The sequence below is a fragment of the Heterocephalus glaber genome, unplaced genomic scaffold, assembly GCF_053883595.1.
Source record: "Heterocephalus glaber isolate CG9 unplaced genomic scaffold, H.glaber_assembly_v1.0 deba00000738, whole genome shotgun sequence".
In the NCBI taxonomy this organism is placed as follows: Eukaryota; Metazoa; Chordata; class Mammalia; order Rodentia; family Bathyergidae; genus Heterocephalus; species Heterocephalus glaber.
The window spans coordinates 15,458,930-15,474,020 of NW_028258161.1; the positions used below are offsets into that span (position 1 = coordinate 15,458,930).

At 60.5% G+C, this 15,091-nt stretch overlaps 1 protein-coding gene across 16 annotated transcripts in view; it reads right to left on the reverse strand.

Moving 5' to 3' along the window:
• The window catches only part of Frmd4a (FERM domain containing 4A), a 521,224-nt gene that overhangs the window by 5,644 nt on the left and 500,489 nt on the right, over positions 1–15,091 (reverse strand). For 13 of the 16 annotated variants that reach the window (XM_013078471.3, XM_087206807.1, XM_087206806.1 and 10 more), the window contains 6 exons: positions 12,199–12,427; positions 10,326–10,382; positions 7,549–7,792; positions 6,912–7,076; positions 5,615–6,441; positions 3,144–3,240 (listed from right to left, as the gene is read on the reverse strand). In XM_013078471.3, the coding sequence (XP_012933925.2) occupies positions 3,144–3,240; positions 5,615–6,441; positions 6,912–7,076; positions 7,549–7,792; positions 10,326–10,382; positions 12,199–12,427 (1,619 nt within the window). Of the gene's footprint in view, positions 1–1,191; positions 1,264–3,143; positions 3,241–5,614; positions 6,442–6,911; positions 7,077–7,548; positions 7,793–10,325; positions 10,383–12,198; positions 12,428–15,091 lie in introns of all 16 variants that reach the window. The other 3 variants (XM_013078472.3, XM_087206802.1, XM_087206803.1) reach the window with 2 other exon arrangements.

A 15,091-nucleotide genomic window follows, 5' to 3' on the forward strand; every position in this document is an offset into this window, starting at 1 on the left:
GGGAGTGAGGTGCCCATCTCCCGCTCAAAGGCTGGGCCCTGCGTTCCTTGTCCCTGACTGCTGACTGCACACTGTTCGTTCGCATCTTTCCTGATTGCTCCGTGATCGTGTCCTTCCCCACTTTTCAGGCTGAAGTTCTGCTCTTTCTACAGCAAAACAAGACTGCTGTCCTCGAGCAGCCACGTGTTCCTGCACGGGTGTGTGCGGCCTGGGCAGCCTCCCTGGGCACCCTTGTGTAGCCCGACCCCCGCCAGAGTCATGCAGCGTGGCCTCCACCTGAGCCCTGCCTCAGTCTCTGCAGCACTCTGACCTGAGGTCTCACGGCCCTTAATGGACTCACAGCTGCTGCCACTTCCCCTCACCCATCTCCTGATAATTTCCAGACTGCTGACTTGAACTTCAACTGCAGCTTCTGTCTCTCGCATGGTCCCTGGAATAACTATGTGGAATATGGGTTCTTTCTTTTAATCCAATGAACCGGGGATCGAACTCAGGACCTTGCGCTTGCCAGGTAGGTGCAGTGTCACTGAGTTCCATCCCCGGCTCTAAACTTACAACTTTTTATCTGCCTGTGCATGGTGTCTTGTCTTTTTAGGTAGCCTTTAAAATGCGGTTTAATTTCAGAACCATGCAGTCAGTGACTTAGCTTGGGTGCCCAGGCCAGGGATCAGGCCAGGTTACTGCTGAGCATCTGCGGTGGCAGCGGTAGGCAGCGCAGCGGGCACTGCGAGGGGCTCTGTGGGGAAGGCACTGGCACAGACTTTCTGCAGAGCAGGCCCACCGTGTCTGGCACAGCACACGCTGTCATGTGATGTGAGATGGGATGACAGGTGACATCTGGGTGCTTCTGGATCAACTCATTCTGACCTTGGCCTTCTGAAACTTCGTGGACCCAGATTACTAAGCCAGCAAAAAACCTCTACAGATATCTGTCTGCACACAGCGGCGCAGAAGGCCCGACACTGCTTCGGGGGTCTCTTGTGGGAAGTGCCACTGGGAACACCCAACCTCTGACGTTAGAACACATGAAAACGCACAGTTCCACATGGGTCCAGAAACGAGACACAGAAATAACGGCTTCCACACCCCGAGATGTTTCCCTGTGGGAGTTAGGGCCCGGCGAAGGCCACACCTCCGAGCACACAGCTGGGACTGGGACACACGCGGGCAGACGGCCCGCCCTGACGGTACCTCTATGCGTCGGGGCTGTGGTGAGCTGCAGACACAGACCCATGCAGGATGGGTGGGCTTTCTGAGGCTTCTCTGAGCAGAGGAAGGCGGAAGAGGAAGAGAAGAGAGGTCGTGTTAGAGCGGAAGCCACACGGACACCATTAGTAGCGTATTCACACGGGAGGACCCACAGCAGGGGCCGGGCAGGAGGCCACGCCGAGCTTCCCACCGCGCTGGGCGGACAGGCGGCTCGCTTTCCTGTGCCTGCCCTGCTTTTCATCAGATGTTATTGTCTGTTAATGATAGCCCAGCACAAACTGGCGAAAGCGACTTCAAGGACCCAAATACCTTTTGGTTTCAAATTTGTCTTGAGTCCTCATTCGCAAATCTGGTGGTAAAACTGGCAAACCCCAAGGCCGACCTGAGTGAGGGGTTCTGTTTCGGGGCCTACTGCCAGTCACATAACGCGTGAGTTTGGCTCGCTGGGCATGGGCAGAGGTACCCAGAGACCGGGAGTGTCCTACTGGCTGAGACAGCTCCGCCGCTGCAGTTCTCCTGTGAATCCTGGGGACACCGCTGGACCCTCAGCCTTGCCAGGCCGCCTGGCCCCAGGACTGAGCTGGGGCAGTGGGGGTGTGCGTGTGTGAATGGTGTGCTGTAGACAGAGAGGCAGCTGCTGGGAAAGACAGGACGAGAAGCAGGCGCGGACAGAGGAACGCTAACGCTGGGACCACAGATGCCCTTCATTGAAAGGGACTGAGAGGCAGCATGGCACAGTTCCACGGCTGCCACGTTAAGGGGGTGTCAGAGGGAGCCCCAGTTTCTGATTCAGTAAGGGCACTGAGAATGTTATTCTGAGAAGATTCCAAGTGGGCCTGGTGCTGCTGGTGCGAGGTCCTCATTTTCGGAACCACTAGCATAGTAGAAATGGACAAAGTCTCGGGCCACAGACTCCATGGGCATGACTTGGGGCGAGGCTGTCATGGCCTCTGATCCCCAGCTACAGAATCAAAAGACCCAGACAGTCTTCTTGCCAAGGGAGAGCGAGGATTACGTGAACTCATGGATGTCAGAAGCAGCTTCCAGCCTGTCAGCACACAGCAAGCACTCAATGAATGTCAGCCCCTTATCCCGTGACTGAGACTAGAAAGGCTGGGGCAAAACAAGTGCCATAAACTCTCAGGAACGGAAATCAGCGCGGGCCTGAAACGCAGCGGTGGAGCCGACTGGGATTGTGGTTTTCTCGAGATGCAGCTCACAGGCAGCTGCCAGCCCTTTCCAGGTGCCCCCTCAGATGTGCCAGCAGATCAGAAACCGTGGGGACCCCTTGCCCCTCTGACAGTTTGCATCCACTCAGAGGGGTGACTCAGAGACAGGCGAGGCACGTGCTGTAGCACAAAGCAGTTACCCGGTCCCCTGGGCCCTCTGGCAGACGGACGGAGCGTCCCAGCTGGATGCAGACTGTACCTAGGCTACGTCTGTAGCCACGGAAGGAGCTGACTTCCGGGTTTTAAGGTTCTGCTTAAAGATCCCAGGGTCCCTGGTCCCCTTCGTTAGTTTGATAAAGAACAACCACAGAGACTGGACAGAAGCCTTTTGTCTTAAGCTGCCTTCTGACCATCAAGACATCGAGGGGCCGGGTGGGCACAGGGGGGCTCGTCTCCCTCTCCCCGCTGACAGTCTTGCCTGGCAGTTTAATCAGCCTGGGTATCCTCTCAACCCCAGCAACCGCTGCCTGGAATGCTGGTCAAAGAAACACAATCCCACTTCCGCTTCCACCTGCCCGCGTCTCAGGCGCCACTGCCTACTTTGAAACAGCGCACACCAAGTTCACCCCTAAAGGAGAGAGAGGCAGAAGGAGCGGGCCAGAAGGGTTTCTCTGGAAAGGAAGCAGGTTCCCCACAGCGCGCCCCAGGCTGGGGTGCTGGCGACCTCCTGCTGACCCCATCTGGAAGCTGGGAGGGCGGACTCACCCCGTCTGCCAGGCTAGGGCGTGGTGGGGACTGCTTGCGGGGGTGGCTCCAACTTCACTCGACGGCGTTGAGCTTCTCTGGCTTTGCGGTAAGGCAGCTGCGGGCGGGGGTTGCAGGAAAGCAGGGAGAAGACACGTCAGACAGGTGAACCAGCCTGTGCCAACCTGGGGCAGGGGTCCCCCATCCAGGGCTGCAGGCTAGGACCCTGTGCTGGGGTGTCGGCGGTCCCCAGTGCAGTCATAGTAGGGAGACAACTCTGCACCTCTGCAGACTTCCGGTGGCCTGCGATCCTCCGCCCCTGCTTTGCCCCCGTAAGTGGCTTTGGAGAAGGAGACAGGTACAGAGACCCTGAAGACCCCAGGGCAGGTGGGACTGCAGCAGGGGGCTATGTGTCTGGCCTGCAGGAGGCACAGCACAGGGCATTTGGGGGCTGAAGATTATGCCCCCTTTATGGAGAAGCCCCTAAGAAGCCCGAGAGCCCACATTCTGCTTGTCAAGCTCACTGGTGACTGCTTCTGCATCCTCAGGGGCCAGGGCTCCTAACACCCCCACGGGGGGGGGGCACACGGAAGTCTGGCCGGGAAAGTTCAGTAGGAAGTAACTGCTTCCTGCTGTACCCAGACACATCCTTTGCTGTCTCGGCAGTGGAATCCTTCCCACAGCTCAGAGACAGCTTTTTGTAAAAACAAAAGATGGTTCTTGGTGCTGGGGATGGAATCCAGGGCCTCACACATGCTGAGCACGTGCTCCGCCACCGCACAGCTTCTTAGAATGGCGGGCCTGAAAGGTCCCAGGTCTCCCTGCTCTCGTCGAGTAAAGCAAGTCTCCCCGACGACACAGTCTGGCTGCAATGTAAGTACTCTGACCTTTCGCCACTGACACAAACTGTCGCAACCAACAGGATCAGGGACAAGCTCCCACCCGCACCCCTTCCGCAGTCCTGGGGATTGAGCCAGGGCCCTGCACCTGCTGGACAGGTGCTCTCCTGCGGAACTCCATTTACAGCCCTTTTCTATTATTTTATTTTGAGACAGGGCCTAAGTTGCCCAGGCTGGACCTGAGCTTGTGACCGTCCTGCCTCAGCCTCCGGAGTAGTGGGGATTTCAGCTGTGGGCCGCTTTCCTCGGCCCATTATGCCCTCTGCATGGGGCCCGTAGTGCACTCACATCTTCCCGGGAAGTGCATGGCCTGGTTTTCCGGATAGGAAAGGCCCGTGAGGAGGGCTACGGGTCGGTGCTCATGGGACTGCCACTGCCCAGCGGCTTTCACTTCCTCCCGGAGCCCCCTCTGCCCAGCGTGGCTGAGCAGCTCAGGGTCTGGGAGGCGAAGTGCGGAGCCTGCGGACTGGACAGCCAGGTCCTCCTTCAGTCCCCAAAGATCCGCCCCATGACCTTCAACCACCTCTTCCCCATCTGTGCTCTCACTGGAGCGAGCGGGTTTCCTGGCGTGGAGTTCCGCTCCTTCGTTTCCCTTGTATCCTCGAAGTGCTCATCACATCTGCCTGAAAGCACGCATGGTGCAGAACAGCCCTTCGCTGCTCCCCAGGGGTGCTGAGTGCGGAGGAGTGCGACACAGCAGCGCCCGCGAACTGCACAGGCCATGCTGGTCACTGTCACCGCTGTTTACAGAGACACCGCTGAAACTTCCAAACGGAAAGAATGGTTTCTCCCACTTTCAAACTCATTCAGTTGCTGCTCTGAGTACAAAAATGCAGGACAGCCAGGGGAGGTGGCACACGCCTGTAATCTGAGCACTTGAGGAGGCTGAGGCAGGAGGATTGCTGCGAGTTGGAGGATAGCCTGGGCTACAGAGTGAGTTCAAGGCCAGCCTGGGCTGCGGAGCGAGGCCTTGTCTCAAAAAACACAGATATACATACATGGGTCAAGCTTGGGCTATGAAGAGTCTCAGACAGAATGTCAAGGGCCCTAGAAACACTGTAAGAATTGCTTGGTCGCTGCGTGGTAACATCGCTGAAATGGAGACACAGGAAGGAGCGGGGGAGCAATTCGGGTATACCCTCTCCTTCCCACCTGCGGACTGGCCGGCCTGGGGCTCTGACGCCCATGCCACCGCCACCGCCAGCCTTGTACGCGGGGCGGGTACCGAACCACGGAGGTTCTCTTCCCGGGAAAGGCCCTCCTTTGGCTGGATACAGCCCCAGACCTAACTCGGACGCCCGTCCTGACCTGACGGGGAGAGGGCCGGGATGGTTTGCATCCGCCCAGGAAGCTCAGCCCTGTCACTCCGCCAGGCCCGGGTCAGAACAGGAGGGGCAGCAGCCTGGGGTCTTCCCCACCACAGCCAGGCCCGAGTCCGGCTCCCTTCGGCACGCAAGCTCCAAGCACTGGGGCGCAGGCTGCAGCGCCGGGAGGAACCGGCTCGGCTGGGGCTGGACCGAGTCGCTGCTCGGGACCGGGTGGCCCCTGGTGGGGGCAGCTGGCACGGGGTGGCCGATGGCGGAGCCCGCTCACCTGACGTGGCCTTGCACATCTGGGGCATCCGGGTGACCCTGCTGTGCGCCACGAAGGTGCTCTGGGGGGAGGCGCTGTGCTGCGAGCCGCTGTCCGAGGACGCGGAGCTGGCGTGTGACAGGCGGCCGGGCTCGCGCTGCGCGGCACTGGAGCGCTGGAACCACTGGCGCAGCTCGTCCGACACCGCGGCGCGGCCCCTGTCCTGCGCGCCCTCGCGGCCCAGCGATGGAGTCCGCAGGATCTGGGAGCGCGACGGCGTGAGGCGGCCCGCGTCGCCCTCGCGGAACAGCCCGCCGGCCGTGTAGGAGCTGGACGTCTTGAACTGCGCCTTCACGCTGTAGTGGCCCTCCTGGTCGCTCTCCAGGCTGCGCACCACCACGGGCGCACCGCCCTCCACGTACAGCGGGTACTCCTTGATGCGGTACTGCGAGCCCGGCTGGCTCTGGCTGTGCAGGTACACGCCGCCCGCCGCCCCGCGCGCCAGGTCAGGCATGCTGCCCGAGGGCGCCGCGCCCAGCAAGCCCGCCGCGCGCTGCCGCTGCCGCCGCCGCTGCCGCGCCTTGGACGGCGAGTCCTCGGCCAGCGTCGAGTAGTTGGCATTCGCCTGCGCCGGGTAGTAGTGCTCGGAGCTCGAGTGGCTGGTGCACGACGAGCAGTCGTCCATGGGGTCTGAGCCGTTGCTGCTGCGGGTGCGCGGGGTGTAGAAGTCAGGGCTCCCGGTGTCGTTCTCCGAGCCCAGGAGCTTGCCCTGGGACTCCAGGCTGGAGCTGCGGTGCCTAAAGTGCAATGCGAGGCTGTGCAGGCGCGTGGGGCTGATGTCCACCGACCTGCGGGAGAGGGGCGCGGTCGGGGGCGGCACCGCCCGGAGCCAGGCGGTGCCGGCCTCCTCAGACCCGGAGTGGGCTCCAGCGCGGGCTGGGCTTCCCCGAGTGAACCCCGCCCCGCGCAGGTGCCCGGGACAGCACGGAATGAAAACGACGGCGGAGAAAAGGGTTCTGTGGACAGAAGGGACCCGCCACCCGGGACGGTAAGCCCCGTCAGCCGGCCGTGCAGGCGCAAGTCCGACACGGGCCTGCCCCACGCCCCGACCCGCTCGGTGGCCGCCCTGTCCCTGCCCGTGGCCGCCGAGACGGGCTTCTGGCTCTAGAGGATGAACGAGGCACGCTCCGACGCCCTAGCTGCTGCCCTTTTCTCCGGCTGGTATGCATTCACCGAGCTAGCCCGGAGCACAGGGTGCCCGGGCGGGCGGAGGCCTCGCAGCCAGTGCTCGGCCCAGGCAGGCCTCAGGCGCACTCACCTGGTGGAGTGGACGTAGTGAGGGCTCCGCACGCGCAGGTCCGGGGTGGACGGCATGCTGGACTGCGAGTTCCAGTGCAGCAGGCCGCGGACCGGGCTGCTCTGCAGCGGGCTGGCGCCTCCTGCCTCCGCACAGCTCCCGGTGCTGGGGAAGCGCTTGTGGCTGCTGCGGACCGGACCGAGAGGGAAGCGCTGTCACCAACGGCAGGCGCCCGCTCGGCCCCACCGGTCCCGCAGGCCCTGGGCCTCTGCCCCCCGCCCGCCCTCCATGGGCACCGTGGGCAGCGCCGCTTTCCAAGAGGTGCACGCTTCCCGCTGGGCCCTTGGCGCTTTCAGAGTGCCACGAAAGGGGCTGGGAAACCGGAGGAGCCTGAAGCGCGGCCCTGGCCCAGGACCCGGCTGACACCGTGCAGCGGACCGTGGCTCGGGCGCCGGGCTGGGGGGCGTTTCGAGTCCCAGCCCCTTTGGGACCTCCGGAGCAGCCTCACTGCCATTGTGGAGTGGCGCTGCCTACGATTCCCGGATTAATCCCCGTGGAATCCGACACCACGGGCGCCGCCTGCCCGCGCCGGCTGCGAGCCCTGCACCGCCCCGCCTGGGCGGCAGAGGGCGCGCGCACGGCGGCCGGGCCGACTCACCCGGCCTGGGCGTGGCCGTGCGGGGAGCGCCTCTTGGCCTTCTCGTAGGGCTCGTCCAGGGAGGACTCGCTCCACATCTTGGGCTTGACGGGCGACTTGTCGTAGTCGCCGCGGTGGAAGTGCATCTGCCGCAGGCCCTCCAGGGACTGGGGCGGCGCGGGCCTGTGGAGCGCGGGCGGCCGCGGGGGGAGTCCCTTGTGCGGAGACTGTAAGGGGGACATTGCGCTGGTGACCGCAGGGTCTTCTGCGCAGAGACGGAAAGAGCGGCTGAGAGGGCGTCCTGTCCGCGGACGCGGCCCGCGCTGCCCCGGCTGCAGGCGGCTCGCTCCCACTCCCGGGCGTCAGGCAGGCCCAGACTGAGCCAGACCGGGCCCCAGGCACAATCAGACGGGGGGGGGGGGCGTCCCGTGCGTGCAAGAGTGGTGCTGGGGGCTGAACGCGGGGCCTGCGCACCGAGCTACGACCCCAGCCCTACTTATTTACTGTAAAATTTGTGGACAGTGTCTCCCTAAGTCACTACTCAGGCTGGGCTCAAACTTGGTATCCTCCTGCCTCAGCCTCCCAGAGTGCTGGGGTTCCGGGTGTGTGCCACCCCTTCCGCTGAGGTGCAGCTTCTGATTACACATCAGTGAGGTCTGAATCTTAATTACACCATCAGCAAACGCTTGCTTCACGCCAAACAGGGAAATGAAATTATTTATGGCAACTCTACATTTCCTTCTTGGTGCTGGGGGCAGAGCCAGGGTCTGAGCAAGCTGAGCAGGCACTGAGTCCTGGGTTCCCCAGCCCCGGCCTGGCTTTCAGGAGACACCGAGCATCTGATTACTCTGGGAGAGCAAGCTCCAGAGGTTCGCCTGCTCCGGTCAGCGCTGCAGCCTTGGGCGCCATCGCAGCGACAGTGGGTGCTCAGCAGACATCAGCTGGAGGAGACATAAGGAGGTCGGCACCCTACCGCGGGTGCATCAGGTGTGGTGTCTGTGGGCGGGTCTGGACCCGTGTTTTCTTTTAGCCGGTTCTAATAAGTTTTAACTATGGAACTGCCTTAAAGGCTCTGGAAGGAGAAGGGCTGCTCTGCCTGGCCTTCGGGCGTGTGGCTCTAACTTGAGTGCAGAGCAGTTCCGGAGCAGGCCCAGCCCATCGGTGGGAGGCCCGTCCGGAAGTGGCCTTCGAGGGCGAGGGCAGAGCATCCAGCTGGTGCAGGCCAGGAGGGCACGTGCGCACCAGGGACATCCAGGTGGCAGCGGCTGGTGAGGAGGGGGCGGAGTGGCCAGCAGGCCAGGGCCTGGGATCCCAGCCAGGGGAGCTGGATTTGTCCTTGAGCCACACGAAGACCTTGTACTTTGCTCGGCATGGAGGTGCGGGTGAGAGTCCACTGAGGACCACTCATCTGGCAGGTTGGCCATGGGAGAGGCAGGAGGACCCCAATGACCTCTGATGGGCTCCTCAATCTGTTCAATGACTCCAGTTTGCACAGGATAATCCAGTCCCGACCTTGGAGCCGGGACATCTGCTAAGCTTGTACCGCTCCTCTCCCCCCAGATCCATAAAGGAAGAGACCCGAGAAAGAGGGCCCACAGCAGGAGCGCTCGGCACCGAGCGGGTGATAACACCCCAGGGAGGCCTGGGATTGGGGCTGGGGGGACACAGTCACCGTTGTGATGTCTTACAGTTAACTGATGACATCATCTGCTGCTCGGCCAACTCTGCTCTCACCAGGGAAATCTCTCTCACTGGGTCTTGTCCCTTCCTGGAGAACACTGGGCACCTAGGCCAACCCCAAGGGTTGCTGGGGTCTTGGTACTCAGAGCAAGCCACCCCCGCCCTGGGAGACCATGTCCCCCCTCCGTGTAATGAAGCAGACAGTAAAAACATAATCTAATTTCTAATAACAGGGCCACCGCAGCTAGGTAAATAACTCACCAGACTTCCCCACATCACAAGCAATCATTACTATTACTGCAATTACCCTTATTACTCTGACTTGGTAGGCCTTTTATGTTTCCATCTGAAGAGCCACTGATCACTGCCCGCCTGAGGTTTCTCTAAAGGGCAGAAAATTAACTGCCACTTAATATATTTCCTTATAATTAAGGCCTCCCAACATTTTGGTCCAGCGTCTGCAGGAACGTTCTCAGATGTGGCTGTGTTGGAATCTTGCTTCTGCAGCGGGTGGTGGGAGGGTGGGCTGGGGCTCAGCTCTGGCTTTCTAAGCACTGCCCAAGAAAATACTCCGGGAACAGCCAGGTGTGAGAAGCGAACAGCAATAAGAAGACAGTGGGCGAGGCCTGGGCCTGTGTCTACCGGGACATCTCGCCCTCCTTCATTACTTCTGTCTAAGAGAGAGACAGACTCGACTCGGTCTGCCTGCTTCTGCTGCCCTCGGATCCCCGCATCGGATGCCAGTCCTTGATCTGTGATCCAAGTCCATTTCTGCCTCTCCCTCTAATATTAGGAACACGCAAAAGGAACCTACGCGCAGAGTACGGGCTCCCTGCTCAGTTGAAAATGTGGCTTTGGCCACTACAAGGTGAAGCACCGTTCACTGAGTGTCACCCTGAACCTCACCTCTGGGCCCAAGAGACCCTGAAGCCCCATAAACACGGTTTTGGTGCAGAGAGCCATCCACTCACAGGACCCGCGGGGACGCTGAGGGGTGACGGCGCTGGCGGCCGGCCTCAGCCTGGGGCTCTCCTTCACAGGAGGCTGTCCCCAGACTCTGTACGACCAACCTGCTGAATCTGTGTCCCACCCTTTAAGACAGGAAACAGGGGACCTACCATCGTCGAGAACAAGGGCGTCCGAGAGGGAGCTGTCTTCGCTGGCGATGTTTCCATCTGGAGGCCAAAATGCAGAAGACCATGAGGTTAGCGCACGGCAGCCTGGCACAGAGTGTTCACTGCCGCGGGCTTCTGCTGCTCCTCGGAAAGCAGCCCGTCTATAAACGACCCTGGGCCTTTCTTCCGCCATCCCTGTGGCGGGCCAGCAGCCTCTCCACCAACACAGACTTCACCTGGGGGCTGATGCAAAGGCTGCCCGGCCTGCCTGCATAAGGCGCATCACTGCCGGGCAGAAGCTCGGGGCGGGGCCGACTGCACACAGGGAGGCCCTGCTGACTTTTCCACACGTGTGACACTGGGGGAGGGGACTTTGCTTGCATGGTGGTAAATGGCTTCTCCATAAACCCTTAGGTCATTGGTAGAGAAAGCAAGTGTGCTAAATACTGACTGTCTCCAAAGCCTATTTCATGGGCACCATGCGGTTAGTATGGCCCATGAGGGAGGCAGTGGAAGGACTCTGCTCCTCTCACCACTGGGGAAACAGGCACAACTGAGGTGGGCTCTGCTGTCACAGCAAAGTTGGCAAAGGTCCTGAGACTTTAGAGTCCAAGTTTATATTTTTTGAAATGAGCCATGCTAAGGAACTACAGAGAACCTTCCCTACTTCTGATTCAGGTGGGCTTAGTGACGTAAACCTTACTTCACGGAAACCTCAAGGCGGATTCTTGGGCAGATTAAAAAGCAGGCTGTAGGCGTGGGTGGAAGGGTTCAGGAGTCCGCACAGACAGAGGCTTAAAAGCTCCTCCCATCGGCAACCAGCACGGCCGTCACCAGGCAGAGGGCTGGTGCCCTGCAGCCCTGGGGCGGACGGGGAATTACGGGTCTTGGCCAAAGGCGGGGCCAAGATGCAGAGAGATGGGTCCTCCCATTCCCCTCCCTACATGGCCAGCTCTGCGCGCTCTCAGCTAGGCCTTCACTGTTTTCCTGCTTGGTGCGAGCATCTGGGAGCGGGCCTTGACTCAGGCTGCCTGCAGTTTCCTGTCTCCCACAGCCACTGTTCCCGTACCGAGTGTGCACACCGGAGCCGTCCCTGGACGCACCTGGCTCGGCCGCCCTGAGTAATGCACAGTACAGTGCCACCCTCAGCGCGTCCGTCTTCCGGCTGGACGGCATCTTCATTTTCCCAAACCAAAACTCTGGACTCACTGAACAATTATTCCTCACCCCTCCCACCCCTCATTCCTGGAAATCTCTGCTTTACTTTCTGTTTCCCTAGAGCAACAGTATTTTTAAACATGCATACATGGTTCAAGAATACTTGACACAGTTTCAGTAATTTGCTAATCTAGAGAAAAAGACCATCAGAGCGCAGGGAGACTCAATTTTCGGTAGGTAGACTGGGGTATGAGCTCCTAGAGCTTCCCAGATATCATCAGCTGCGCTCCTAGAGCTCCTGGACTGCAGCCCGGGCGGACGCTGGTGGGGACAGTCTGGCCCTAGCACGCCACGGCTCCTGGGACAGCAGCCCTGCAGGCAAGCAGAACCAGCCTGGGGCAGGTGTGGCACGTGGGGTGCAGCTCTCCACCCCGCCCTGCAGATCTGGGGAAGGGAGGCTGGGCCCCGGAGTGGAGCGGAGCGCAGAGCCCGGCTGGGGACGCCACGGAGGGTCGACGGTGAGGCCCCGTATGCTCCCTGAGCTCCTGGACCCGAGGGCACGGCGTCCAGGGCCCTGCAGTGCTGTCCGCTGAAGACCTGGCACAGGCTGGGCCCGGGCTGCTCAGGCTGTGCAGTGCTGGGCTTAGGAGCACAGCAGGACCTGTCGCGGGGCTCGATGTGGCCCTACCTGGGGGACAGGACAGAGGATGGCACTGACCGTCTATGACCAGTGAGGCCCTCTGGGTGGGCTTCTTCCCAGACTTGATGCGGTGCTCATTGATTGCATTTTCAGTCTCCTGAAGCTTCTTCAGTGCGTTCAGGTAAGAGGTTTTCCTCTGCTTCTTCAGCTTCTTGCTGACATTGGGGTCGCTGGCCAGGCGGCGGGCAGCCTCCGTGATCTGCGACTGGATGGCAAACTCCCGCTCCAGGCGTTCCAGCTCGGCTTCCTGTGGGGGACACCGCGGCTCAGCTGCAGAGGCTGAGCGGGGAGACAACCACCCGCCCTCCCCTGGCCCAGGCCTGCTCCAGTGAATTCTTGCGAATTCAGAGCCCGTTGCCTTTCCACCCGGGGCCCCATTTCCAGAGCGGGCTGCTGACTTCCCCACGGTTTGCTCACACCTGTGCATCTCCCTCCCCTAACATTCTGGTCCCCAGCTGGGACACGCCCCCTCCCCTCACCTGGGCACCTTCTGGAAGCTCTCTGTGAGCTCCGGCTGCCCTCACACTTGCGGGTTCAGGGAAGCCCTGCTCAGCGGTCAGTGGCCCCCTGGTAGGCAGGAGTGAAACCAGCTTCTCCCTTAGCTCCTTGGCTGGGACCAGGGGCTCCTCCTCCGCTCCTTCCCGGGTAGCTCACTCCTACCCTGTCCCTCCCTTGGGCTGAGGAGTTTCCCTGTGTGCTCTGGGACAGTGTGTGTGCCTGGCATGCCTGCAGTACCAGAGCACAGCGCCAGGCATCGTGTCGCCGCTGGCCCCGTCTCCTGAGCAGATGTGTGCACACGGGCTGCTGAGCACCGGGAGGAGGAGGCTCACACACTTGCGTGTGAGGATTTGGGGCCGATGCAGAATACCCCAAAGTCTCAGGTTGTCCATTTCCCGATTTCATCTCTTCCCCAGTGAAGCGCCTCTAATCAAAGCCAGCTCTAGGGCCACCTGCTAGGTTCAGATTTTGAAAGCTGCTGCTCACTCTCTCATACAGCAGGGGCCGGAAGCCCCAGCATCAGCTGGGAACGGGTAGGAGATGGGACTCTGCCAAGGCCCAGACCTAATAAACCCACGACAAACACATCAGCGGCTTCTCCCAGGATTGACAGTCGCCAGAGCAGGGGAACCGAGCATCCCGCTCCAGGTCATTCACAGCGTCATACAGTTTCACGGAACGGATGTAGGCAGAAGACCACTCTTCCGCGTGGTGGCCCAGTGAAACAGTCCCGCCCCTGCGCAACCCCGCCAGGCGGTGCCTCTGCCAGGGCCAACATTCCCTGCCCGGTTTCACTTACATTTGACCACTGTAGGCCCCAAGCAGGGGGTGCCCAGGAGGCAGAGAAGAGGTGAAGGCTAACCGGGACTGTTTCTGAGGTAATGAACTCCTTCCTCACCCTTCAAACGCTGTCCACATGTGTCCTTCCGGGGGAGAAGGACACAGAGATGGACCCCTGCCTGGAGCCTTGGGGGGCCAAAACCTTCTGTGATTGAGGCTGCACCGAGCACCTGTTTCTGGGCAGTTGGTGCGGCCTCGGCCCAAGAAGACCCTGAGCTTTGTGGGAGCGCCGAACCAACCCTGACACTTCGGCTTGTAGTGGCCATGTGACCAGGAAAGGGGTCTCATTGCCAGGAGACCCTGGAGTGGTGGCACGCCTCTGGGGTCTCCTGCTGCCCAAGGGGCCTCTGCGGCGTGGAGCAACGAGGAGCCTGATGGAGCACAGGGCACCCACTGAAAGGAGGGTGCATTTGACTGCCCAGCGACAAGGTGGGTGCAGTCCCTCGGGAGTTCAGTGACTGCCTGGATTTGAAAAGCACCTGACAGATGGCCTCCTGAATGACTCTCCCTCTCTACTTAGAGCAACTGATGTTTACTGAGCCCAAGTAGGTGCTGCTTATGGAGTTAAGCGTGTTTCATACTCCGGCTCGCTGTTCCTGGGGGTGACCCAGCCAGTCTGCAGTCAGAACTCCACAGGGAGGAAGCAGCCTGGAAGAGCTTTCCTTGGCGTGCAGCGCTCGGGATCTGCAACTGCGGGTTCTCCAGAGATCCCCAAAACTGCATGGGCCCCAGGCACTTGGCTCCCTGTCTAAATCCACCCTCACGCTGACCTACATTATGTTACATGAAAAATGTTTCTCCCAACCACTTTCTGAAAAGACTAAAAATGCAGTGTCCCTTTTCCATTGCCTCTCAGTGCCTCGGCCTGCACGGCTGAAAGGTCCATGGAGGGAGAACACTGGGGGATGAAGGAAAAGGGCAGAACAAAGAGATGCAAAGGCTGGGGCCAGGTGGAGCCTCAGTCCTGACGGGAGAAACGGGCTGCCAGGCAACAGTGGCAGAGATAAGGGGAGTGCAGGGGGAGGAGAAGGGGCTGGTCTGGAACCAGAACCAGAAGAGTAGCTAAAGTCTGCAGGACACCATGCTCTGATGGTTTTATGGGGAATGGACAGGAAGGAGGGCACGTCTACAGCACGGCGCCCCCAGCATGTCAGTCCTGACCTCTTAAGCCTTCTATTACCAAGTTCATGAGCAACGCTATTCACAATAAACCGGGGGCGGCGCTTCCTGAAGATGACCTAACCCTAAGGTACACCTGTCCTTCATGTCTCTTGGACTGAGGCTGGATACTCACCCCTACCAGAGCTGCAAGGCCTTTTTCCTCCCCAAATCTGAATTCTCCAGCCCCTGACTCCATCAGTGTTCAGTCCAAAGCGGATAAAAACAGAAAAATATGGCTCTGTCGATCACAGACAGGTGAGGCCAAGACACACCGAACGTCTGGTTCGTGTTGTAGCAGTTTTGGCCCCCAGGGCAGGCCCTAGTGATCTCGCCCAGCCAGCGAACCCCTTGCACCCAAGGACACACTGACCCCTTCCCTGCGGTGTTTCCTCCCACTGAGCAGACATCAGGC